Below are 26,871 nucleotides of genomic sequence, written 5' to 3'. Positions count from 1 at the left end.
ATGAGAGTGCCCATCAAAATTTAATCCTTTTTATTATTATATATGTAATTTTTGCAAATTTAGATTTTTTTTTTAGTTGGTGATAGTAAACATTGGGATCAACAATAAATAAGGTTTGCATGAAATATAGTATACTATCTGCAGTTTCAAGTTTATTTGTATGTCATATCATAATGTAGCCAGCTGGCATTTTATTTTATACTCCAATGATGGTGCTGACATGTTACGTCCTGAATGGTCCAAGACTTTTTCCACTTTCAGGTATTCTTCAAACAAACATAGGCGTAAATATATTTTGGCTGTTTCCTGTCTATTATCTTTAGTAGTGTCCATTTCTGCATGAATTTGCACAATATAATCCCTTGCACACACTTCACTAAAATTTTACAGCTGCTTTTTCGATTGATTATATCGTTATTTTCCAAATCACAGCCAGGAAGCAGTTGTAACTATAGAGAAGGAAAAATATATATCTATCAATGGAAACAGAAGCAAGAACAACTTTCCAATTCCCTCCAGGATTCAGGTTTCATCCATCTGATGAAGAACTTATTGTTCATTACTTGCGAAACAAAGTCGCTTCGCGTCCCTTTCCTCCGTCTATCATAGCTGAAATCGATCTTTACAAGTACAATCCATGGGAGCTACCTAGTATGTGTCTTCATGTTATATTTCATATTGTTGTATACGATATAAATGCAATAAAAATGATAATCGTGTTTATTTTAATGAGGTCATCGGCTGATTGGGTCATGTTTTGATGAAATGACAGGGAAGGCTTTGTTTGGAGAAGAAGAATGGTATTTCTTTACTCCAAGAGAGAGGAAGTATCCGAACGGAGCGAGGCCAAACAGGGCAGCAGGATTAGGATACTGGAAAGCAACTGGTACTGATAGATCTATTCTCTCTGGCTCAGGATCAAAAAACATTGGAGTGAAAAAAGCTTTGGTATTTTACATGGGTCGACCTTCCAAAGGAATCAAGACTGATTGGATTATGAATGAATATAGACTTCTAGACTCGACCATCAAATCCTCCAGATTCAAAGGCTCCATGAGGGTAAGCCAGTTAGAATTTATGTTCTTTCCTTAACTAAGAAATGATTAAGAAATCATACGCGTTTGAGACAACTTGTTGTCAATTCTGTTGTGATAACAAGATTTACAAAGACAACTTGTTTAACATATACATCCGTTTGACAACATTATTATTTTTTACATTTATATCATATATATAATCGTGTATTATGACACGATAACCTATTTTAATACCGTTTATCAAAAAGTTGACTTGAGTTTTGCCTGCCATTAACCTCCTGGAAAAGAACCTTTGCATACTTAGGATTGTGCTTTTAGACCACTTATGGCTGACATAACGATGGAGCCTAACAAGTTGTGAAGAAAGTAATTTACATCCTTCAGATATAGTCAAAAAAACATAATTGATTGTGTCAAACCAAATGGAATCACAGCAACAACATAAATCACATGGCATACAGAAAATCTCCCATAGAATAATGCATAACAATACCTTATTTTGGTTTTTTATGTATTTGGAACAATGAGTCAATTTTTCAGAAATAAATTCAAAAGTGACACATATCAACATATGATTCGTGGTACGTTCGACAAGTCAATTGCTGCTTATGCCACAGTATCATTTTGATTGGACTAATTTAACCATAAAAATATCAAGCTCAAACAACAAATTGATATCCAAATTTCATTTTGAGTCAGATTAACAATAACAAAATCACCCGGTGTTAACAGTTAGATGACTGGGTACTATGCCGGGTTAGGCAGAAAGGCAGCATCACAAAAAATGCATACGAAGACCTGGACAACAGCAATAACAAAGACATTATATGGCAATTACCAACACTGGAGGAAGCATGTAGTCCATACACAAAATATAAGAATGACATGATCACTGAATGTTTAAACAATGATTGTCCAGTCCTAGCTTCTATCCTTGCTGGCCAAACTTTACCTTCCTTTCAAACCATTTCTCAAGAAAGCAACATGGACAGTAGCTATTCTTCAGTCTACCAAGACGGAAGCCCCTTGAATAGCTCATTTAAAAGAAAAAGTAATGAGGAAGCTGAGTGTGCCAATTTCCTTCAATCAAACAAGAAGACAAGCAGTGACCATGGAAACCATGATCTTCAACCTAGGGGTGCACTACACTGCAGGGATGAAAACCAATCTGAAGACAGCTTCTACAATCCTAACATGTTTGATCTAATCAACGGCTTTCCCGAGTTTCATGAATTTCCCTCCACTATCACATACATATGCTAATGAATCACTTTACCAAGTACTAATTATAAAAGTCAGATTGTACCTGTACAGCATAAAATGTATATAAGACAGCTAAAGTGGGAAAATTACTGAGGGAAACTGCAATGGATAGACCAAAGCTGTATTGTATCTGTCAACTATATTATGTGCAGCTAATTCTGATAGTCACTTTAAGATTTGAGGTGTCCTGCAACTTGCAATAATATATATTGTGCAAAGAATAAATGTCTATGATCAAAGAACAGCATTCTCAAATTAAGCTATTTCTTAGATGTCGAATAATATTTGTATGATATGTAATTGAGAATGGAATGAAGTTATTAGCAGAATAAGGAGCTCTAAACTTATTACAGTAGCACAAAGCATCTCTGCGCACGTGTTAAAGCTATTATCAAATGTTCGATACAAATGGTCACACGCACATAATTCTTTCAGGGCGACATTACATGTTTATAACTGAAAATGTGTATCTTGAAGACATTGAAAGAATATGCTTTATATATCAGGGTACCAGATAACATTATGAGCGAAGGAAAGTCCAATTACTTCAATACACTGCAAGAAAATAAACATGAATTCATTAGGAAAATTTCAAGGGAAAAAAAAAATCATAAAGGAGGTGCAAACAGAAGCTAGATACTGCACAATCTCTTTCTTTATGTTCATAAATCAGATGGATATTTAAATGAGATGTACTTTAGAGATCAAGATCAAAGTATCACACAAAATTCCCCATACAAGTGAATCACATTTAATCTAGATATTTCAATGTGGATTAAAAAGAAAGAAAAAACATAAGTAGATTTGTAGTTTGAGCAAACCACAATATCTACTTGAAAATTACGTACTATTTCAGATAGCAGTTTCAGGAAGTCCATAAACAAAAGGTAATTTGTAATCTTTATTTGCATCACAAATATTAACTGAATGGCAATAAGAAACCACCTAAAATTGTTCCATTATCAACTCAGGAAAACTGACTTCATCAAATCAAGTAAAATCACTATGAAATATGCATCTAAGAATAGTATAAAGAAAAACAAGGCAGCTTACTTGTACAAGTAGGAAGCAATTCCCAGGATTACGCAAAGCAGAATAATGTCAATGCAGAAGTTTCTACTGGACCTTATCTGGAAAGTTCATAAAGAAAAAGCACAAAAACAAGAGAAAAAATAAATGTTATTATTGAAATTATGTGTTGTATCTTCTGGAATTACGAAAAATAAGAAACGCGAGGATCGTAAAGTGGGTAACGCAATGAAACATTCACTTGCATGTGAATTACCTGTACAAGTGTTTCCTTCAACCTAACATTTGTGTTTTTAAGATCTGAAGTTGCCTTGTCCACCTGTTTGAGTAGAAAAATGAAACAATTCAAGAAACTTTCTAGATTATTCCCCATGGTCTGAATAGAAACATAAGAATGTTGTAAATAATATGCTCACTTTTGTATCAATTTCATCAATTAAAGGAACCTGCCTGTCCAATTCCTGTGAATATCAAAACAAAGGATTAATTGGTATCATTTTATTCTATACTAGAATATAAATGCAAAATGGTGTCAGTGACAAACCTCATTCATATCATGAGCTAAATGTTTCAGGGTTTCCAATCCTTCTGATATAACATCAAGACCTTCATCCTGTGCAAACGAAGAGCAAGTAATAAAATGTTGAATCCTAATCAAATCATCAGTTGAAAATATTTAACTTATAGCAAGGCTACAGAATCAACCAAACTAATCAGGAATCTTACATGCCTGTTTTATCTTCCGCGCATCATACTCTTGTCTAAATTGACTTGATTCCTCAGATTGTTCAAAAAAATCACTGTTCATTTGTTCTTCTGCTTGTTGCCAAAAGTGAAACCAATGATTCATATAAGCTCTCACTTACAATAGATATAATATAACAATTAAGGTAATAACAATACTAATTACCTGAATAGTCAAACTTAATATTTTGATGAGATGTTGATCCTGCCCATCCTCCAGATGCTGCCGTGTTTCCACCATCTGGAATGGCTAGAATTCTATCTGGGAGAGCAAGAACCAGGTCATGCCGGATTGCTTGTTCTTCTTTTGAAAGCCCTTTGACCTGTCCCGATTGCATTAAAACAAAATTATATATACATAGGCTAATAAATACACCATATTAGAAGAAAATTCAGGAAACAGAAATTGAACACAAGGGAATTAATTCACCTTCTTGTTAGCCAATTTTTTCAGTTTAGGAATTTCATCCGCCAATCGAGCTTTAGTTCTGCGAACCTCTGCGTTCATTGCAACCACAGCAGCGCGGTTCGTCTCCATTGAAGCAGCCTCAGATTTCTGCACAAATTAATAAAATCATGATACACATACACACAGATAAACAAACACATATATACATGCACATATTGCTCTGTTTTTATAAACTTCAAAATTCCGTGACAATCTCACAGAATAAAACGGGAAAATGTAAATAAGAATAGATTCGAACTTGGATAGCGGCATCAATGGCAGACTCAACGGAGGAATAGAGGTTAGCAAAAGCATCATCTCCCAAAGGATTCTGCTCGCGCTGCTTGTCGACATCGTACTTGTCATATTTCTTGCAAATCTCATCGACTCTGAAGAGAATGTCAATGACGCCCATCTTTTGATCCTGTTTTAGGTGTTATGGTAGATGAAAGGAAGAGGGGAACAGAATCAGGAAAGGAGAGAAAGAAGAAATGAGTTTCTCTTTCCAGTTTTGGTATGGTTTTGCGTGGAGAAGGAGGGGTAGACCGATAAAAGCGCCAAATTGCTTCTCGTTGTAAATAAACAAAAAGAAAGTAACCGATTCTTTTGGCGCGCACATGATGGCATGTCCATCCTCATTCCTCTCTTACAGAATGTCCAAGCAATTTCTTCTTCTTTTTTTTAGGAAAAATGACCAAGCAATTTTTTTTCTTCTTCTTTTCAGGAAAAATGACGAAGCATTTTTTTTTATTAACCTAATATATGCATAAATAACGATGGTCCTACTGGAAACCGATGCAACGCCATATTTTTTTAAATTTTTTTCCTGAAATTAGAGAAAAAAAATTGAAAAACAGGGCAGTCTAAGTCCCTCCATTTGAAATTTTATAAGAGTAATTAAGCATTACAGAAAAGGCTGAAGGATCTCCTGTCCAATTTGGGCGAGTTGTTTGTGAATTAGAACAAGCAGAGCAGAGGAAAATTGGACAACACATTCTTTGATGTTTGTGAGTGGATTACTTACCCAGTCATGAATTCCCACCCCTAGCTCCGTAAACTACTATTTACCCAAAATTTGAAAAAACACAAAACCTCTTAAATACCTTACACACTCTTTGATCAAATCCGGACTAATTTGTGAACCAAAACATGAAGTGTAACAACAACCGTAAAGGGAAAGCGAAAATAATAAGATTTACCGTTTTTGTTTTTTGATTTAAGCTTAAAAATTGAATCTGTGGGTGATTTTTTAAAAACGCCGGAATCGCAGTCGGGCGTATGAACATCACGCCCGACCTACGGTTCCGGCGTATGAATATCACGCCCGACCTGTGGTTCGGGCGTGAGGCTATCACGCCCGACCTATGGTTCGGACGTGATGTTCATACGCCCGCACCATAGGTCGGGCGTGATGTTCATACGCCCGAGGGGTTTTAATTAATTTAATTAATTTTTTGTAATTTTTAGTTTGTTTAATTTAGTTTAACTAAATTTTTATGTTGTAAATTTTATTTTGTTTAATTTAGTTTAACTAAATCTTTATTTTGTTAATTTTAGTTAAATTTTTATTTTGTTAATTCAGGTATTTACGGGTTAAATTCAATAGCGGACTAATTTTTTTTTACGTAACAGGTATTTACGGATTTAATTCAATAGCGGACTAGCTATTTTTTTTGCTCTCCCGACATGCGGGCTTGTGCCTATCACGCCTCACCTTGTGGTCGGGCGTGATAGCCCCACGTCTCACCGTGTGGTCGGGCGTATAGCGATCACGCCCGACCACACGGTGAGGCTTGGGGCTATCACGCCCGACCACAAGATGAGGCGTGATAGGCACATGCCCGCATGTCGGGAGAGCAAAAAAATAGCTTTTTCCTCCCCAAAACCCATGAAATGGTATTTTTATCCTTTCACGGGGCTAGGGTGGGAATTTGTTGAAATGATTAAGATAGTGGCAAGCAACATGGTCTGAAAAGTAAATTATTTTGTTAATTTCGGAGCATTTCTCTCTCTGTCCAATATAGGAATGAACTTATTAATCAACATTGCTGAATATTGGGATGGATTTTGTTGGGTTTTCTTTTCAATAGTGATATTGCAATTGATTATTTCTTTGGATGAATTAGTCCATTTGGGTTTGGTTTGAAAAAATTAAGGGAAAATTGTAAAATTGGGTCAAATGGGAGATATATTTACATTTTAATTCCATTTACTCAACTTATTACATATCTAGACTATGTTTGTGTGACTTTTCCAAAATACCATCAATATGTTTGTAATTTTACGGCGCGGCCGTCTCCCTCCCGTCTGACTTCGCAGATTTTAGCGATATGCAAAGTTTGCGAAGCTAATGTTTGGTTTAGTTGATAATATTAATTCGCATATGCGAAATCTGTACATATTTTTAATAAAATTTGCGAAGTGGTATATAACCAAAAAGACCAAACAATAAGGGATTCTAACATTAAAATCATAATATTATCAAAATTTAAAATAAGATTGCCATAATAACAACATTAAAATCATAATTATCAAAATTTACAACAAGATTGTCACAATAAACCCTAACAAATCATTTCAAAGTGAATGTGACGAATTTGGACGGAAATCTCTCCCTGTACTGGAAGTCCAGACCTTTTGGGATGATAAATGGAAGTCCAGACCTTTTGGGATGGACATATCACATGGTACACAACAAGATTGCCACAACAAGATTGCCACAATAACTCTTAACCAATCATTTTTAAGTAAATGTGGCCAATCTTGAAATGGAAGTCCTGGCCTTTTGGGATGGATGTCTCTCATGGCACCCCAATACGCCGTCTTCCAGAAATGGATGTTATGTATTCAACCCACCTTCAGAAAAATTTAATCGTGTTAGGCAGAAAAAATGACGATTTGGCTTCGCAAAATAAGGATTCGCGAAGTATGTGAATATAAATGTGCAGGTAAGAGGATGATTTTACTTCGTGAATCGATGATTTCGCAAAGTCTGCGAGGCCTGAAACGTGACGATCTACTTCGCGAATCGATGATTTCGCGAAGTCTGCGAGTGAAAAATCATGAACTGTTCTACTCGCAGACTTTGCGAAATCATCGATTCGTGAAGTAGATGGTCACATTTCAAGCTCTTTCTCATCGCAGATCTTCGCGAAATCATCGACTACGCGAAGTGATTTTCTGGAAAAACACAGAGAAAACAGTAGATACTTACATTTTTCGTGTCTTTCACCCTTAAAATCAACTATAACAATATGATAAACTGGGAGAAACGATGAAAATAACGTAGAATAACCATTTCTTCGATGGTCACAAGAAGAAAGAAACCAATGAACGAGCTGGAACAGGAAAATGAAGAACCATGGCTTCGTTTTCCAGGATTAGAAAGATGAAGAATCAAGAGATGAAGAGAGAAAGAAGAGAAATACATGGTGATAAAGAGAAATGGTGCAGATTTCGCGAAATTTAAAGGAAGAGAGGAAGATCAAAAGTCTGGGAGAGCAACCGTTCGCATAAGGAGGAGAAGGGGAAAGATGAAAAGGTGATGGTATTTTAGAAAAGTCACACAAACATAGTCTAAATATGTAGTATGTTGAGTAAATGAGTTAAAAATGTAAATAGATCTCCCATTTTACCCAATTTTATAATTTTCCCAAAAATTAATCAAAATTGGATTAATATTTAGAAAAAAATATTAAATTTCAATTTCAAATTTTTTAATCCAATTAAATTAATTAATTAAATTATAAACATTTATTCAATTAAGAATAAATATTCTTACCAAAAAAAAATTAAGAATAAATATTAATTCATTATCAATATAGTATTAATACAAAATATGTTAATTAATTTTTTCTTTACTTACATTAAACAAAGGAAAATTACATTAAAGATAAAGAAAAACCATCAACCCACCCCCACTCATGTGATTCGAACCCATGATCTGTGTGATCATAGGTAGGCTCTCAACTAACAGACTAAGAGCTTTACCAAAAAATATGTTAATTAATTAAAAGGGAAAAGTACAAAAATAAACCTTGTGGTTACACCTATTTTCAATCGCAACCTACGTGGTTTAAAAGTTTTCAAAATGGTACCATATACTTCAATCCGTTAACAAATATAGGCATTTCTGTCTAACGGTGTTAAAAATGCTGAGGTGACCGTCAAAGTCAAAAAAAATTATAGGGATAATTTTGTCCTTTCATATATACTATATTTTCTAATTTATTATATTTTTAAAATTTTAAATCTTACCAATAAACAACTGACACCTCATCTTTTACATTTCTCCCACGTCTCTCCCAAATTCATCTTCATCTTCTACCTATTACTGTAATGGTAGAAGAAATTTGAGAAAAAAAATTGAACAAAGCTCACAACTTCCTTTCCACCCACTCTTCTTCCAACTTATCAAAGTAATTCTTGTCTGGGGCCTCTTTCTCTGCAATGCTTCCAAAGGGTCATGTTCTCGAATTGAAAATCCTCCCAATCACCCAGATAAACCGGTGACCGGAAGCCTCAAATCCGGCGGCAATCTCCTAGAGCTGTTGAGGAGCCATCCGAGCCAAAATTCAAGTAAAAAACAGAACCAGGTTTTTTTTTACGGTCAAGCCAATTGAGAATATTTTGTTCATTTACAGTGGTTTTTTGGCCTCTTTCAGCTTTATTTTCGACGTTCTGATTACACGGAGAAACAGGTCCGACTAGCCATACTTTGTTCGGCAATTCTTTTTGTAAATAATCGACATAAGCAGGTTCTAATTTGTGGAAACTATTGATTATAACTTCCACGTTTTTGTCGTCTGGTTTGTGGATTTTTCTATGGGATCCGCCATTGTTGTGTCTGGCAAAGCTTGGAAGTTGAGATTGGGTTAATTCTATTCTTTCGAGAATTCTGGGAAAGACTAAAAGCTCGTAATCGGATTCTATTTGTAGGTAAAAAGAAAGTAATTTGTTCTTAATTAGAGAAAAAAACTACAGCAATAATAATGAAACAAATAACTTAAAATAAGAAAAAGAAAATGGTAGAAGACCAAGGTAAGAAGGTAGAAGACGATGAGTTTGGGAGAGATGGGGGAGAAGGAAAAAGAGGAGGTGTCAATTGTGTATTCGGTTAGATTTAAAATTTTAAAAATATAATATATTAGAAACAATTGTATATATGAAAGGACAAAATTACCCCCTCAAACCTTTTGACTTTGACTGCCACCTCAGCATTTTCAACACCGTTAGAAAGAAATGTCTATGTTTGCTAACAGATTGTAGTAAATGGTACCATTTTAAAAACTTTTAAACCACATGGTTGCGATTGAAAATACATGTAACCACAATGTTTATTTTTGTACTTTTCCCTAATTAAAAAGTAAAGAAAATAAAATAATATATGACGTATGAGACTCATTAAATAGTTGTGGCAGTGACTAACCACTAAAAATGACTTGTTGTAAAGCCGGTTTTGATAGAAATGGGTGATTGTTGGAGGGTGTGCAATCCTCCAACCATTAGGGATGCTCTAAGAAGACAAAAGTAGAGATGCTCTAAGAACACAAAAGTGAATGGGCATGATACTCATTTAGGGAGAAACAAGGAGCCGGCTTGATTTGGCATGTGAATAGGTTTGAAATTCACTGAAAATTAGTCAACACGCCGAGTTAATGACCCACGTTGAGTTGGTAACACACTTCAAGTTAGTAGTTCTAAGTATTCAACCGATGCATCCACTTTAGAGCCAATTTTGAAGCTTTTAAATTCTGAATTTTGAGTTTTTTAAAAGATGAAGTTTTTCCTCTAAATGCTAGCTTTATATAGAGTTTTGAATCACCTCAATCTGAACTTGTCTAAAGAAGTTATGAGCCAAATACCATCAGAGTTGATATATCAAACAAAACAATCTGTTTGTAACTAGACCAACAACGACGTATTGGCTTTTAACTCGTCCAATTAAGCATTTTTTCTAAACGGTTTTTGGCAATTTTATTATCCTTAGATGGAATTTTAATGCCCTTAATTATTTACAATTCCATTCCCATCTCTCTTATCTAGGATTTGCTAAGTTGGGTGTCCATAATTCTGTTTTTGTTGAGCATTATTATTATGTTTTATGGGGGTGTCAATATGGCTTCACGGATCGTGTCAACCTATTTAGTTGACCCGTTTAAGTCAATCCTAACATGGCATGTTTATTAAACAGGTTGACACGAGTTGACCTAGATAACTCGTTTACTTACAAAACTTGACTAAAAAATTAACATAACTCGTTTGACCCACTAACATGCTATCAAAACCAGCTAAATGAATTGTAGGACTCTTCAACCCATTAACCCATTATAACTTCTATCTCTTTTATCATATCGTATTATATCTTACAAAAACATATTACAAACAATATTAATCTATTGAATATTTTGTTATCTTTTACCTAATTAAAAAAATTAAAAGTATAGACCATCCATAGAGGAAAGAACAAGACCGAACCGGTCGGTTGAACCGGTTTGACTGCAAACCGGCCACGTATCCGATCCGGTTATATCTAGTCTGGGTCAATATTGTTGATTCGTGATGAACCGAAGTGAACCAACAGACCGGTATCAAACCGGCAAACCGGACTATGTGGTAGAGTTCGTGACCCATAATTATTAAAAATCAACACTATATGGTAACATTTTTATTTTTCTTTATCAATTCATAATATAATCTGGTTCAAATAAATTCGAGCCAACTGGTTGAACCTATTGATCCTTAACTCTGTATCACTTCGGCTCGACGTCCGGTACGGTTTTTAAAACATTGGGAAAAAAGTATTTATGAAAGGAAGATTTGAGATTTCCTCTTAAAAGAGGTTATTGTTTGTATAGGAAGAAAATGAACAAATCTCATTAGTTAATGTTTATATTTTTAGGCAAACCAAATGAAAATTAAACCATAAATCCCGGGCAAAAGAGATGGAATTGACAGATAAGTATAGACATTCCTAGATGTTAGTATTTTATTATATATATATTGAGCAGATAAATCAAAGAAAAAAAAAAGAAGAGAGAAAAAGGAAATGGAGAAGAAAGTTGTAGCATTATTTGTATTGTGCATGATTGTTGTAGCAGCAGCAGTGAAGTTATGTGATAATCCAAACAAAAGTCATATGTAAATAAACAAGACAAGGTTAATTAGAAGAATGTATAATTACAACCATACCCATATATATTAGTGATATTTACAAGCCTTATACAGATTAAATGAGTTTTCGGGTTGGATCAATACAATCCACTAACACACTTAAAATGATACGGATTGCGATTAATTCACAGATCAACCGACCCAACCCATTTTATATACAAGTTAAACGTATCGACCCATGTATCATCGTATGACTCGAACCTATTAAGGCTCAACCTTATTTCATTTAATTGTGAATGTTAGAGTTTCATGACTCATCATATTGACACCTGACTTATAAGCCTCCTCCATCCAATACTGTTGATGCATTAAGTTCCCATTTATTGCATTAAAAGGTTAATCTTTGGTTGCCTCGAACAACTAAAGGAATAAAATAAAATAAAAAGTTAGGATTTTACTCTGAAATGATACTCATAATGAAGGTTATTCTTTATTAAGAGCCTAGTTAAATATTTTGTCCACGATAGGGCTTGTTTAATTAGGCTCGAAATCGAAAGGCTAGCTTCCGATTTCAAATTACAAGGAAACCGGAAGCTAGTCTTCTGGTTTCTCAAGTTTTTATTTTTTTTTTATTATACAAATAGAAACCGAAAGTCAATTTCTATTTAAAATAATTTTTTTTTTTAACTTTCAAGCTCCACTTTTTAAAAAATTTTAATGTAAAATTCAAAAAACTCCCTATATATTTTTTAACTTTTTAATTTAACTTCAACTTTTAACTATTTATTTTAAATTCATTAATTAAACATTTCCTTATCAAATTAGTTAGTAGTAAACATCTAATTCGGTTAAAAATGTTTTATTCTTTTAAATATAAGTTTAAAATTATAATTTTGACAGCTTAAATTACGGTTTTTACAGTTTCTTTATAGTAACATTACAGTTTGAAATATAGGTTTTCACTTTGAACATTTAACTATCACTTCGAACATTTAACTGTCACTTTGAACAGTTTAAATTACAGTTTGAAATGGTTTAACTGTTATTTAACTGTCACTTCGAACCGTAACTGTCATTTCAAACTGTCATTTCAAACTGTAATTTAAACTGTTTGAAGTGACAATTAAATGTTCGAAGTGACAGTTAAATATTTGAAGTATAAAAACCATATTTCAAACTGTAATGTGACTATAAAAAAACTGTAATTTAAACGGATTTTGCCCCACTTTGGGGCTTATTTTGCCCACTGTAGGGCTGGTTTAACTTACAGTTGAAATTATAATTTTGACAGTTTAAATTACAGTTTTGACAGTTTAAATTACAGTTTTTACAGTTGAAATTATAATTTTTACAGTTTAAATTAAAAATTGAAGTTAAATTAAAAAGTTAAAAAATATATAGGGACTTTTTTGAAATTTTACATTAAAATTTTTTTAAAAACGGAGACCACCGCTTGAAAGTTAAAAAAAAAATTTATTTTAAAACTTCCGGTTTCTATTTGTATAATAAAAAAAAAAATTGAACTTCCGGTTTCCTTGCAAATTGAAACCGGAAGCTAGCCTTCCGGTTTCGAGCCTAGTTAAACAAGCCCCACATTGAGCAAAATGTTTAACTAAGCTTCTATTGAAGAATAATCTTCATTATGAGCTCCATTTTGGAGCAAAATCCAAAAAGTTATATACATTTCATAAATCACTTTAAATAAATTTAATGATAATGAGACCTATCCAAAAACCTTTCTTTATGAAAAAAGCTGAACACATTGTTAATTAGCAGCTGGAGTGACGTGACATATTTGACTTCTAATTTTGATTAGAATGATTTTCAATTTGTTTAAAATTTCTTCTTTGTTTTTTTTTTAAGAAAAATTTCTTCTTGTTCTATAGAGAGTTTTTGCAAAAATGCACAAGACCTTTGAAATAACTTTGTGATGAGGTAGAGCTAGAGCTAGTTTCTGTGAATTGCTGGTTTACTGGCGTGATTCGAATTATTGTTTGCAGGAAATTCAATTATGAACACGAGTCCTGTTTGTCATATGGACTCCACTAGATCATAATATCACGACTCATTGGAAAATAAACAATGAAATCTAACCTCAAACAATCATATTCAATTGGAAATAACAGCATGTAAAAAGAGAATAGATGTTACTTTACTTGCTCTGCCATTAAAAAGCTTCTAAGTTTGCCTAATTCCTGAAACAACAAACATTTTATGAACAGCAAAAAAGCTTGATATATATATCAAAAGTAGGTGAATCTTTTTGCTCATCAGCCAAATGTTTATTCAATTACTATGTGATCAATCAATCCATAAATTTATTGAATCTAAAATCCATTCTTGTCATTGGGACATTTTGACAAACATCTCATCAACATCGATCTAATGCCATCCAATTTCTATGAAGCTCCAACACAGTATCTCAATTAGTAATGGCATCAATACCTATAGCTACCAAAACCTAACTCTAATCACAGGATCCATCAAACATCAAGCATGGCGCCATAATCAACAAATGCAAATTAATCGGAAACTGGAATCAAAATCAGTAATAAAACTGCCTTGTAAATTTTCCTCGTAAGTATAGAATTTCACGATCCAACGATTTTAAACCCTGCATTCATTTACAAAGCAACACGAGAGAAAGTTCTTTTTTGGGGGAAAAAAGCATTCGGTTACCTACCAGTCAAAGATCAGAAATAGCAACTTCCTCTTCCAAAGTCGGATAAGAAAATTTACGCGGCAGGATCAACCTTGTTCCTATATATTTTGCCAAACACGTGAAGCGCGCTGACGAAGGCTATGAAGCAAAGGCTGATAACGAGAACGACGGTAGGGGAGATCTTGAGACCCGGGGCATCATCAGTGTAGAATCGGAGCATATTGGTGCTTCCGCCACCAATTGCGCCGCCTGTAGCTCCAGCAGATGCAGAACTAGTTGATCCAATACGGCGGCGACGCATGCCGGCAGTGGCCGCAGCAGATCCCCGAGGAGGAGCCACCACGCCAGGACGGGAAGTGGAGGAAGTAGAGGATTGAGACTGGGAAGAACCTCTCGCCATTGTTGGACTGCTGAAGACAGAGAAGCAAGCAAATAAAAATGATTGAAACGGGAAATAACAAAAAAAAATGAATATTAAAACGAGGCAAGGCAAGAGTAGACCGGTAGAGGGATAGAGATGTAAATAAAAGAAAAATGAGGGATGTTTGAAATCCTTTTATTAAATATTATATTGATCTGGATAAGTTCTGGAAAGCTCTGGCCTTTGAAGTTGGTATGCCATCACTCACCTACATACCTACTTCAGTTTTATTCAATTTTTAGATTTTAGTATTAAAGTTGTAGTTTTGATTTTGGATAAAGAGCTTTCCGAAAAAATAATAATAATAATAATAATTACAGGTACGAGGTATGAACCATTTTAGAGCTTTTAACTAATCAAACCTTTAATAACGGTGTTTGATAGGCTTTTAACTAATCAAACCTTTAATAACGGTGTTTGATAGAAAGAGGTTTGAAAAAACTTATTAAGTCTAAAAAACTAATTTTGAAAAAATACAGTTTAGAAGATTTTTCAATTAGTTTATTACTTCATCTCTTTTAATGACATTTTTACCTCTATTTATTACTATCTAACCTCAAATAATGACTTTACACTATCCTTATTTATCATTTTATACAAACAACTATTAACAATCCACTAAATTTTACCAAACAAGTTTATACAATCAGCTAATCAAATCACATAACCAAAAAAGTAATAAGTTAACGGCTAATGTAATCAGCTATCAGCTAACGCCTATTTACCAAACAGGACTTTATCTAAAACAAAGTAAGAATAGCCTCTACCATAATCTCTTACATCATTATAAAATAGAACATTTAATAAAATATATAAATAGTTGTCATAAACTAATTTATTGAAATATTAAAATCATAAATCTCAACTAGTAAAAAGCACCAATTGAGTTTTGGTCCCAAGCAACACTTATGAATTAAAACTTCATCTTCAACGTTTTCAAACTTTCTTTCCCAAAACTCATTTTAGTCTTACAGTGCATATCAAATAGTCACAGTTTTTATCATCCATCATTTACATATCATAAACATATGATTACATCTGAAAAAAAATTAAAAATTATATTGTATTTGGTACGAGTTCGACAAATTTTTTTTTAACATCCAAATATTTTATTGAATTTAAAAATATTAATATTCAATTCTACTATAAAATTATAAAGAATGATATGCAACTAATGCTTAATACAGAAAAAAATTATATGTGCTCTATAATAATATTTGAGGGTAAATTACATACGAGGTGTACAACTTTTATCCAGTTTCACATTTTGATCTACAATCTTAATTTTATCACACTAATATATATCACTTTATGGATGATCTCTCAGTAAAATGTACAAAAAAAAAAATGACAAGTCAACCCTGGTGATATCAGGTAAATATAACTTTGCTTCTCGAACTCACCTTCTAAAAGATAGAATGTGTAGTTTCTCATTGTATAAAACACAACCAAACAACGAACTACTAGAAGCTTGATTCTAGAGATCTCGCAAGACCCAGTCAAGAATCCAACTGCTGCTATGACCACTCCCGATCCTGGGAATCACGAGCATAATGGCATTGACGGATACTAGGTCTCGATATCTAGGCCCACTCTCTCCTATCAATAGGAGACACGTGGCCCACCCTGCTCCACAATCCATAACCGTCTTCTACAACTCAACATCATTATAAACAGAGCAAGCTCAGCTCGAGGTAAACAAGTTAATTTCGCATTTACATTATAGCTTTAAATTACTGATTGTGATCACCCTCCAATCTTCTCCACGAACTAATTTAGGCATGTGAGTGGATACATTGCTTCTGTGTAGTTGCATATTGACACGTGGACTTTCAAAATTCAACCCAAGTAACCTCGGCTATCGGTACCTACTCAACATGGGGGGGTGATATGAATGTCCATCCTTTGAAGATGGAGATAACCTTTCACGCGTGACTGAGTATTCATCTTAGTCAGCATCAACGACTGCTTTTCAACATGCAAATAGACCTTCTCTGTGTCTTCTTTTTCCCAGCGGACTCGTCCGCTTTGTAAGGTTTCTTAATGTTTTGTTTGTTTTGCTTTTTAGAAGACATAACCAGAAAAAAAAAGCAAAGGAAAATGAGAACAGAAGAAACATTTACTCAAAAGTCGAAATCGTCAAGAAAAGTTACAATGAAGGACCAAGCAAAAACGAAAACAAAAAGTAAAGTAAAATGGTTTGAAGATCAAGTAAAGTAAAGGGTTGAATGGATACAATTAACAACTCTTCAAAACAGTTCAATTTAAAGTACGTAGAGCAAGCACGTGGAAGTACAATAGTATCGAATTATCGAGCAGGGTAGGATGAGATGTCATCTATTCCTTACACGTAACTGAGAAACCGAACACAAAATAATCGCAAACCACTACCTTATTAGAATCACCTGAAAGGGTCAATTACGAATCAATTTGGTATCCTATAAAACCGTCAAAGTAATTGGTGGCAACTCGAAAGCCCTATGAACTAGTCTCCCTAGATGAACCGTCCAACATCGTTGACGAACAAGTACAACAAGAGCCATCAAAAGAGAACGTTTACGATCCGCGGGCTCGGGCGTGAAAAATGATGAGGTCCTCCCACACAATCTATAACTTTGTAAAATAATCTGTCAGAGATAGATTTCCTTGTGTAATATCCAAGATTTCATCCTGTATTCTACAATATGTGACGCATTGCCTTGAGAATACATGTTCTTTAAATTCTTCCAAACATTTGATATCGTATCAAACCAAATTCTTGATGGAGCAATGGAAGTAGAAAGAGAATGCTTGAGCCAAGAAATTACCAACTAATTACACTTATCTCAAGCCGATTGATTAATCTATGTATGGCACAACAAATAAATGCATATAACCATTAATGAAGTAGAACTTGTTGTTTGCAATCAAACAACCTTTAATAAAAAGGACTTTAGGAGAAGTAATTTGTAGTGGTTGAAGGTTGAGTTTTCAGAATCCAACTCAGAATTTCGCCTGGATGAACATAGAATGGACTAGAAGGAATTTGACAAGCATGTCTCTCACCAACTAATCAAACTTGAAGATCGAACAAACAGAACCTCTAAGGGATAAAATGTAATTTGCTCATTGATTTTCGATTTTTGTTTTAGATAAACATAGACATAAAGAAATTATTGGAATTAGATTTGATCGAAAAAAAAAACTTTCAAATCTTGAAAACTGGAACTTCTTTCCTGATATACCATAAAAGAATTGACAGAAATGAAAAACTGAATCCAAATCTTTATTATTAGCATCATAATCCTTAGTTTTAACAAGGATTAATTTAAAAAAAAATACGTGGTTATACTTATTCACAAATGAAGGGGTGTGGTTTTTTTATTGTCAAAACGAAGACTTTGCTTGTTGATAATTACAAAATCGAGAGCTGTTGGATTGACATTGTCAATTTAACAGTTAATGGATTCAAAATGAAAAATTTTAAAAATTTAATGATATCGTAAGTAACTTTAATTTCTTAATTTTTAGTTTTAAGGTAGATATTAGTAAAAGAAAAAGTTAATGTTTAGAAATAGGAGTGACTATTTGAAAAAATAAAAAATCTTTATTTTAATAATAAAAAAATTATACTTTTTGTTTCAAATCAGTTTTCACCGAATCAGTTTTCACCAAAAAAACATAACCGAATCAGTGTTTTTTTAATTAACACTTTTTTTTTAAAACAAATCAAGCCTTTATTAATGAATCATGTAATTACAGAAATTTAATAAAGAATAAGACAGAAAGCTCGGAAAAACATCAAAACAACTAAGACCATCATTTGGTTGAACCGATCTTGTAAAAGCATGAGCCAATCCATTTGCTTGTCTTTTCTGGTAACGGACCGAAAAACCGTTATTATTACTAAGAATGAGTTTGTAACGATCAATTATGTCTCCAAACCCAGAATAATCATCCTCTTTCCCTTCAATCCCCGTACATACCAATTGAGAATCCGTTTCAAACACCACTTTTGAGAGCCCGCGCTCAGCTGCCCACCTTAACGTCTGCAGAATTGCAAGGGCTTCCCCTTCTTTGACTTCCATTACTCCAATCACTTTAATTAACACTAGTCATAATCCCTTGTTGAAACATCTGCATGGTTTTCTCATCGCTAAATAATATATTTTAGAAATTTTAACTAGAAAATATTATAAAATTCCAATTTAATAAGGTTATAAATAGCCAATACACCCAGTAGGAGAAGAAATTAATAGGAAAGAAAGAAAGATGATATACAAAATTCCTCAATTTCTTTGTTGAAACCCAAACCACAATATTTACAAAATATTCTCTGAACTTCCTAATAATTGATAGAAAAAACGAAGTAGCATAAACAGTCCAAAGATAGGTAACTATGTTAAAGAGGAAGGAATGGGTATGGGAGGGCCTTGAATGGCACGAAGACGACGAGTGGTCCGATGTTTAGGCTGATCGGATACAAGCTCAGAATCATAAAACAAGCGAAGTATGCCCGCAGACACAACGATGACCCCCAAACACAGCACTGCGTAGCAACGCCGGCCTACCTTCCCTAACAAATCCTGCACTATCTCCATATCTTTACTCCTGTCTGTCTTGCGGAATGAATGAAGTTGGAGGAGGAGATGCTTATATTTAAATAACAATAAAGAAAGTGTCTCTTCTTTTTTCTGTTGGGTCAGAAAAAAGGGCAGGAGGAGGAAACAATGGGAGATGGCCCCTGGTAAAAGTTGAAATACAAGGGGATGGATTCTTTCTTTCTTGAAAGCAATACTTGTCCTTTTCCTCTTTCATTCCTTATTACCTGAAACTCTTTTTTCATTTTTTTTTATATGTCATCCTTTTAGTAGCTATCCTTTTTTAGAGTATAAATTTATTTGAACATAAATTTTAATCTTATCTAATGGAAGATTACGAACAAACTTGTTAAATAGTTTAACTATCGGACTTAACAAGTTTATAAATACATTGAAATAGTTTCATAATCTTTTTATTTGGTTATTTGTAATCATATCAATAACATGGTACGCATTTTACGCATTTTGATAAAAACAATTTGATTAATTTATATATAGTTGATAGCCCATTAAGTTATTAGCATTTTAATAGATTTTTATAACTGTATTTAAGTAACACATTAAATATTTTAGATATGATTGATGTTTGAAATTTTTGATATGACAATTAAATAACAATCAAACCATCACATGGGACTAAAATTGATAACATTGATGAAAATACAAAACAAAAATTGATCATATCAAACAAATTAATTATTGATGAGTCTAATACAAATTAAGTATCTTTTAAACATTGCTATTATAGTACCCAAAAAAAAATGTTTCTATTTCATACATTTTTCTAGTGACTAAGCTTTTCAGACGTTTTTATTGCGATTAAAGATTTTTAATTACAACAAAAGATACTCTTGTGAGGAACAAATATTGTTTGTAGAGTAACGAGCCGAATATCCAATTGAGACAAAGAGGAATTCTGTTAATAACCAGTTAAGCCATAGTTTAATATTGGGTTAATACACATATTTACCGTTATATTTGTCCGTTTTAGCACATTTGCCCATATATCAAATAAACACATAAATATATCCTCATATTTTTTAAATTACAGCAAAAATGCCCTAATCTAACAGACTAATGGTATGTCACTAACGGTGCAACACGTCAGCCTCCACGTCACTTGCCACCTAAAACATTTACGCGAAGAAATTTTTTTCGGACGATTTTTTTTGCGACAAACATTTACGCAACGAAAATTTTCACATCAACTATTCTAAATCTGTCGCCAAATGGACCATACATACAGATTAGCGACGAATTCGTTCCCATTCCTACAGATTAACGACGAAATTCGTCAATTCTAAATTTGTAGCTTCAGCTGTAGAGATGATTTTAAGTACCCGTATTAGTAATTTATTTATTTTTATATTATATTGATAAATAAATTTTATACCTAATAATAATAATTAACCAATTACTTAAATTTAAATCAACAACAAATCATCTGAAAAAGAAGCATATGATATCAATATTTTCAAATTTTGATAAATTTCTAAATTTAGTAAATTTCATAAATAGATCCAAAATGATATATTACAAGTATTATTTCTAAAAAAATTACAGAAGTGATAAAATTATTTCCTGAGACAATTGATCTGCAAATTTCATAAATACCACATGGTTCAGAAGTGATATATTACAAATGTTATTTCTAAAATTACAGAAGTCACAAAATTGATTCCTAAGTACACAATTGATCCACAAACTTCTGTTTAAGCTCATCCAAATCGTTGTCAAGCTTGCTTAACCTCTCTTTGGATGATTTATCAATGTCATTTTTCAGAGATAACTTCTCCATCTCCAATTTTAGAACAACTCTGTCTATCTCATCCAGTTCAGTAGGCTTAGAAGTAATCTCCATTTTAAGCTTTGTTGCTGCTTCATCAACAAAATCGATGGCTGGAAATCACAGATAGAGATATATCATGATTTCAGTCATATCAGTTTAAAATTTTAAGTTTAACAAATTATAACATGGAATGATAATAGTAATAAAATAACAGGGAAAAAGTGCACTTCTTTCTTTTGCTAGCAAACTTAAAATTTAGCTCATTAAAATTCAGAGTAAACACTCCAATAGCTAATTAGATGGAGCATAAATAAATACCTACAAGTTATGGAGCCAATTTGATGTTATAAGCATAGAAATGAAGCTAATATCAAGATCAATTAGCCCACTTGTCATTGCAGCAACCAGGATATTGTTAATTTGAGTACATAGCCGCAAATTAAATCAAGCCTATTGCCTTTCCTAGTGTCAAGGAGAAGCCTATCCCCAAAGCAAGGGAGGAGTCTGGAGCCGTTTCAGCTTTCACGTCAGGATCTAGATTTGGGGCCTGACGATTGAGGAAGTTCATGATCCTGACCAGGGGATGAGCATATTGTTCAAAGCATGCCAGGTTTGGAGTCTGTTGAACCATCTGAGAATGTGGTTGAATCTGTTAATCCCCTCTTTGTTTCCAAGGACGAAGCCCAGGGGGGACCCTGGCCCTGGCTGCTCGAAGGATGAAGAAGATAAATGAGGTTAGTATTCCTATTCTTTGTGGTGATCTTGGGATTAGGAAGTCGATGGGAGTTAATAAAACTAGTTTGAAAAAGCTAAAGGGTAAACAAAAAAGTATCCAAAATACTTTGGCTTTACCAGAGAAGAGGGGGCCTGCGGGTACCTCGGCGAGGCTCTCAGGAGACCCTAATAAATACCTGGCTTAGGTGTGTTGGTGCGGTCAGTTATCCTCCTTTCTATAGATTTGTTGTGTTGGAATGTTAGGGGTGCGGCTAGCAAGGCTACCCGTATCCATGTTAATGATCTAATTAAACATTTTAACCCTTCTTGTTTTGCTTTAATGGAAACTAAGATTAGTGGAGATAAAGCAGATGAGGTGGTTAAAAAGTTTAGGAGCTGGAACTGTGTTAGATCGGAGGCTACTGGCCGAGCTGGGGGGATTTGGCTTTTCTGGAAGCCAGATCGGGTTCATTTCGATATTATTAGCATGGACAAGCAGTTTATTCACTGTAAAGTGAGTGTCTCCAGTAATAATTCTTTTTTAATTACCCTGGTGTATGCTGACCCTATTTTAGCCAATCGGAAACGGCTTTGGGAGGTTCTTTACTCTATGAGTGTCAGCATATCTGAGCCCTGGTTTGTGGCGGGTGACTTTAATGATATTGCTTTTATGAGTGATCAGAGAGGGGGTTCGCATCATTATGTTAATCGCTGCCTTCACCATAAGAATAGTATGGATTTATGTGGGCTTTCTGATCTTGGGGCCTCCGGTCATAAGTTCACTTGGAAGCGCGACAGTACCTTTGTTCGGTTGGATAAATTTTACGCTAATGTTTTAGCTCAGACTTCTTTCCCTGAGAGTTCTGTGTTAAATCTTCCGTTCCGCCATTCGGATCACTGTCCTATTTTATTTAGGCTGTTGAGAGGCAATCGTCCTAGAGGTGAGAGACCGTTCCATTATCAATTGGCTTGGGAGTCTCATCCTAAGTTTAAGGATTTCGTTCATGATAATTGGAAACCTCACTCGAATATCCTTCAAGCTGCTGAAGGATTCAGGAATAATGTGCTGGGGTGGAATAGAAATGTCTTTGGGCACATTATTAGAAGGAAGAATAAGTTATTGAATAGGATGGAGGGTATTCAGCGTAGTTTGGAGGTGAGGTTTGATCACGGTTTGGATGGCCTCCTCAGAACCCTTCAGAAGGAGCTGGAGGCTGTGCTCAGGCAGGAGGAGCTTCTTTGGTTTCAAAAGTCTGGGAAGTCCTGGATAAGAGATGGGGATCGTAATACCAGGTATTTCCATCTTTCTACCATTATTAGAAGGCGGAGGAATAGAATTGATGCCATTAAGGACTCTAATGGTGATTGGGTGTATGAAGATGAGGAGATTCGGAGATTGGCCCTGGAATTCTATAAGGATCTATTTAAAGAGGAGCATGTTTATCTGGAGAGGGCTCACTCTGTTGCTACCTTTCCTATGATTGGAGAGGATAGCATTCAGGATGCCTTTCAAACTATCTCCCTGAAGGAAATAGACCAAGCCATTTTTAGTATTGAGGCTACTAAAGCTCCTGGGATTGATGGTATGCCTGCTGGTTTTTACCATAAGCACTGGGAGGTTGTGAAGGAAGGTATCTATAATTTTATCATAGGTGTTTTTAATGGTTCTCAGGATATAGAGCTGGTGAATAGAACCCTTCTGGTTCTGATTCCTAAAATTGAGAAGCCTTCTTCCTTTTTGCATATGAGACCTATCAGTCTTTGTAATGTTCTTTATAAGACTGTTACAAAGATTGTGGCTAATAGAATCCGTTGCATTCTTCCTGAGATCATCTGCCAGAATCAGGGAAGTTTTGTGCCTGGTAGACTGATGCGCCCTCACCTAAGTTAGAGATGAGAACTCACTAAGGGATAAGTGTACCCCGTCGTTATCAAGTAATAAATTTCTGGAAAGTCCAGGTTATCGTCCACAGGATTTATTCCTGCAAGTATCGAGCTACTCGGTCTCGGATGTTATCTAGGCTTAGGGGGTTTTGAGTTGGTTTTGCTTAAGTTATTCTACTCCTAGGTTGAATTATGCTAATCCTAGCTAAGTTATCCGATTCTAACTAAGTTATTCTATGCCTAATTAAGTTACTCTACCCCTAATTAAGTTAAACTACTCCTAATTGATCTTTCACTAATGCAATTATCCGAAGGAACATGGTATGAACGATAATAATGAAGATAGATTATTAAGCCTATTAAATAAAAACCTAATCTGAGTCACTTGTATTCAAGGCGATTAACCCTACTTACCCTCCTGAAGTTCCTAGCGCGTGATTTCCTAAGGCCGAAACTAGGTCTAAGGCTCAGTAAATTGGCGCTTAATCAACTAAGAGGTCGTCAATCTCCTAGGCTTTGACTAGGTCAGATTCAGCTCGCAATATGTGCCTACTAGATTTTAGGGCTTTTGAATGAGTTAAACCAATTGAATAAAGCGTAAGACAGAGATTAGACAAATAATCATAGAACAAAACAAGAGCTAAATTATTATTAAAGGCGAAGATAAATGTCACAAGATACAATAAGTCAAGTTCGGCAACTGTATCAAAGAGTACAAACAAGGAAAGATAAAAGGAGATACAAAAATCTCTTTCAGGGAACCTGTTTACTCTGCAGCCGGCGACTTAATCTTAAGGACGGACCTTGATAATTCCTCGAGAAAAAGCTTTGAAGGAGCTTCAATGGAAGTCGAAGAAGATGGAGGAGATGGAGAGGAATTACAAGGGGAAAGCTAAGATAATTTACAAAATTGAAAGATATCTAAATTACATCGGAAAAACTCTATTTATAGGCGTGGCTCGACCCTCTTTTTGACCTATTTTCATGTCCTTATTGGTGTAGGAAGTCGTGGGGTCCATCATGGCTTCGTGGGGGCGGAATTGGTCTTTTTGACCAATTCCCGCAGGTCTGCTCGCCGAGCAGGGCGAGCTGCTCGGCGAGCAGGGCTACTCGCGACGAGCAGCGCCCTGCTCGGCGAGCAGGCATCCTGCTCGCCCGAGCAGGCCTCTGGTGGCCTGCTCGCCCGAGCAGGCACAACCTGCTCGGCGGTGCCTGGGCTGCTCGCCGGTGCTCTATTCGCCGAGCGACTGCCGGGGGTCCCCGAGACTCGATTTTTGCCTGAAATTGATCATGATTTAACCTGCACACGCACATAAACTCCAAACAACATTAGTCCAAGGGCTAAATTGACCCGCCAATCGCTTATTTGAGCAAACGCTTCGTTTGGTGCGACTTTTGACGGATCAATTAGCTTCAAAAGATAACGGAATTATAATATGCATGCCATTTTGGCCGTATTTGCCTAAATTGATCATAAAACGAGCCTAAACAACGAAAAGTAAATAAAACGTTTCCAATTTCTAACTAACTCACACAAAAGCATTTAAATGCGAGAATTGCTCGCTTATTAACTAAATAACGCTAAAACCCGTCCTAAAACAGTACCCAAAGATAGGGGTTTTTTACCCCTATCAAACCTCCTCGCACTTAAAACTTTACTTGTCCCCAAGTAAACTAAAAAACTAAACCCGTAATCACAAGCAAGCTAGAAAACCTCCCGGTTTTGACTAGGTGCCTGACACAATTTCGATAATCTGTAATTACATGCATTCGGAAATACAAAGTAGAGACACGATATCCAAAAGCCGCATTTCAATTATCATAGGTCATAGTTTTAAGCAAAAGGACACATGTTCAATTAAACGAGCTTGAGGGGATCGCTAAGTAGAACACCTCACCATAGGTAGTTCACTCATTCACACAATTTTGGTGGCTAAAGTGTTTACTCTCAGCTTATGTTCTTGCTTAGGGTTACGTTGATTTTGCACGTTCATCCGAGTTCCTCTACTATGCTATATGACTCCGATGATATCAAAAATAGCCTCTAATTGGGGTTGTAATGTGGTTAGAGGATTAAAGGTACAACAAGGGTTAATAGTTCTAGCGCTAGAAAAACAAAGTTAAAATGGCTTTAGCGAGTATGAAGTGACTGAGCTTTTTATTTATTCACTATTCTCTTTTTGGGATGTTTTCTTGAGACGTTTTTTATTTTAAGAACTGGAGAATGAAGTTCTTCCCTTTTTGTTCGTCTTTTTTCTTTCCTTTTGTTTTTCTGTTTTTCTCTTTTTCCCTTTTCTCTTTTTTTTTCTTTTTGGGATAGTGATGCTCATTCACTTCTTAGCCTTTTGGCTTGCTACTATAATGCCATAGACAAAGAAAAAGCGCTAGGAGAAAGCAAAGGCTCAATTTGAGCTTTGCAAAAACTTGGGTTAAGTAGCAAACCAAGTTGTGGTTTGCAAAAATAGGTTAGAACGAAAGAAAAATCTATCAACTACAAAAATATAGGCTCAAAAGGGCTTCCTAGAGTGGATGAAAAAGAGAAAATAAGGTAAAGAAAAAGGGTTAATTCTAATGAGGCTGATTCATCGTTTATCATTTCAAATCATTGCATGTAGGTTCAACAAAGTATTAGGTGAAAAATCTGTAATATTTCCACAAGTCAAAGCATTCACACAAAAATGTCAAGAAAAAGAGCTTTTTGATGTTCGCTCTTAGGCTCAAATTCAACTCACAATTGTTTGGGTTTCAATTTTGTGTTTACTAGTTTTCCCCAAACTCAAGTTCAACATCACATGCCTTCAATTCTTAAGTTATCTACCTAAGTAATGATTTTAGCATTTCTTCAAAAGTATGGTCTAAATGCAAACTTTAGCTCATGCTCTTACAGATACAAGGATTATGTCCTACACCTAAACTAGTTGTCATGCAATCTTAGATTCGGTTCTCAGCCCTCAAGGGCAACTAACGAAGTTTAGATTCGAAGGAGGTTCACGGTTTTAGATCCTAAACATGCGAGAACATAAATAAAACCCGAAAACGCTAAACTAAACTAGACACGACGCAACAAAAATTTAAAAATTATACAATTTTTGTAAGTTTGTCTACCCCTCCTCCTCACACTAAAAATATGCAATAAGTTCCAACATTGCATCACAAACCATAAAGTACAAGTGCAAAAAGTTAGGGT

The 26,871-nt window shown here is 34.7% G+C and overlaps 3 protein-coding genes across 3 annotated transcripts; 1 reads left to right on the top strand and 2 right to left on the bottom strand.

The window, feature by feature from the left end:
- The first annotated feature begins 479 nt into the window (after positions 1–479).
- On the top strand, positions 480–2,300 carry LOC136222619 (NAC transcription factor 29-like). Its single transcript, XM_066010363.1, has 3 exons — positions 480–651; positions 773–1,059; positions 1,770–2,300. The coding sequence occupies exons 1-3, from the start codon at positions 480–482 to the stop codon at positions 2,298–2,300; spliced, it is 990 nt and encodes a 329-aa protein (XP_065866435.1).
- Positions 2,301–2,589: 289 nt separating this feature from the next.
- On the bottom strand, positions 2,590–5,121 carry LOC136223936 (syntaxin-72-like). Its single transcript, XM_066012117.1, has 9 exons — positions 4,781–5,121; positions 4,504–4,629; positions 4,240–4,396; positions 4,060–4,145; positions 3,874–3,942; positions 3,746–3,790; positions 3,586–3,648; positions 3,354–3,430; positions 2,590–2,855 (listed from the first exon to the last, which is right to left on the bottom strand). The coding sequence occupies exons 1-9, from the start codon at positions 4,934–4,936 to the stop codon at positions 2,843–2,845; spliced, it is 792 nt and encodes a 263-aa protein (XP_065868189.1). The 5' UTR covers positions 4,937–5,121; the 3' UTR covers positions 2,590–2,842.
- An 8,589-nt stretch (positions 5,122–13,710) lies between these two features.
- LOC136224907 (protein transport protein Sec61 subunit beta-like) lies at positions 13,711–14,898 on the bottom strand. Its single transcript, XM_066013334.1, has one exon. The coding sequence runs from the start codon at positions 14,694–14,696 to the stop codon at positions 14,370–14,372; it is 327 nt and encodes a 108-aa protein (XP_065869406.1). The 5' UTR covers positions 14,697–14,898; the 3' UTR covers positions 13,711–14,369.
- Between the last annotated feature and the right edge of the window lie 11,973 nt (positions 14,899–26,871).

Source organism: Euphorbia lathyris, chromosome 3, assembly GCF_963576675.1.
Source record: "Euphorbia lathyris chromosome 3, ddEupLath1.1, whole genome shotgun sequence".
Lineage (NCBI taxonomy): Eukaryota > Viridiplantae > Streptophyta > Magnoliopsida > Malpighiales > Euphorbiaceae > Euphorbia > Euphorbia lathyris.
Note: the sequence above shows the minus strand (reverse complement) of the source record. Positions and strands in the feature narration are given on the sequence as shown.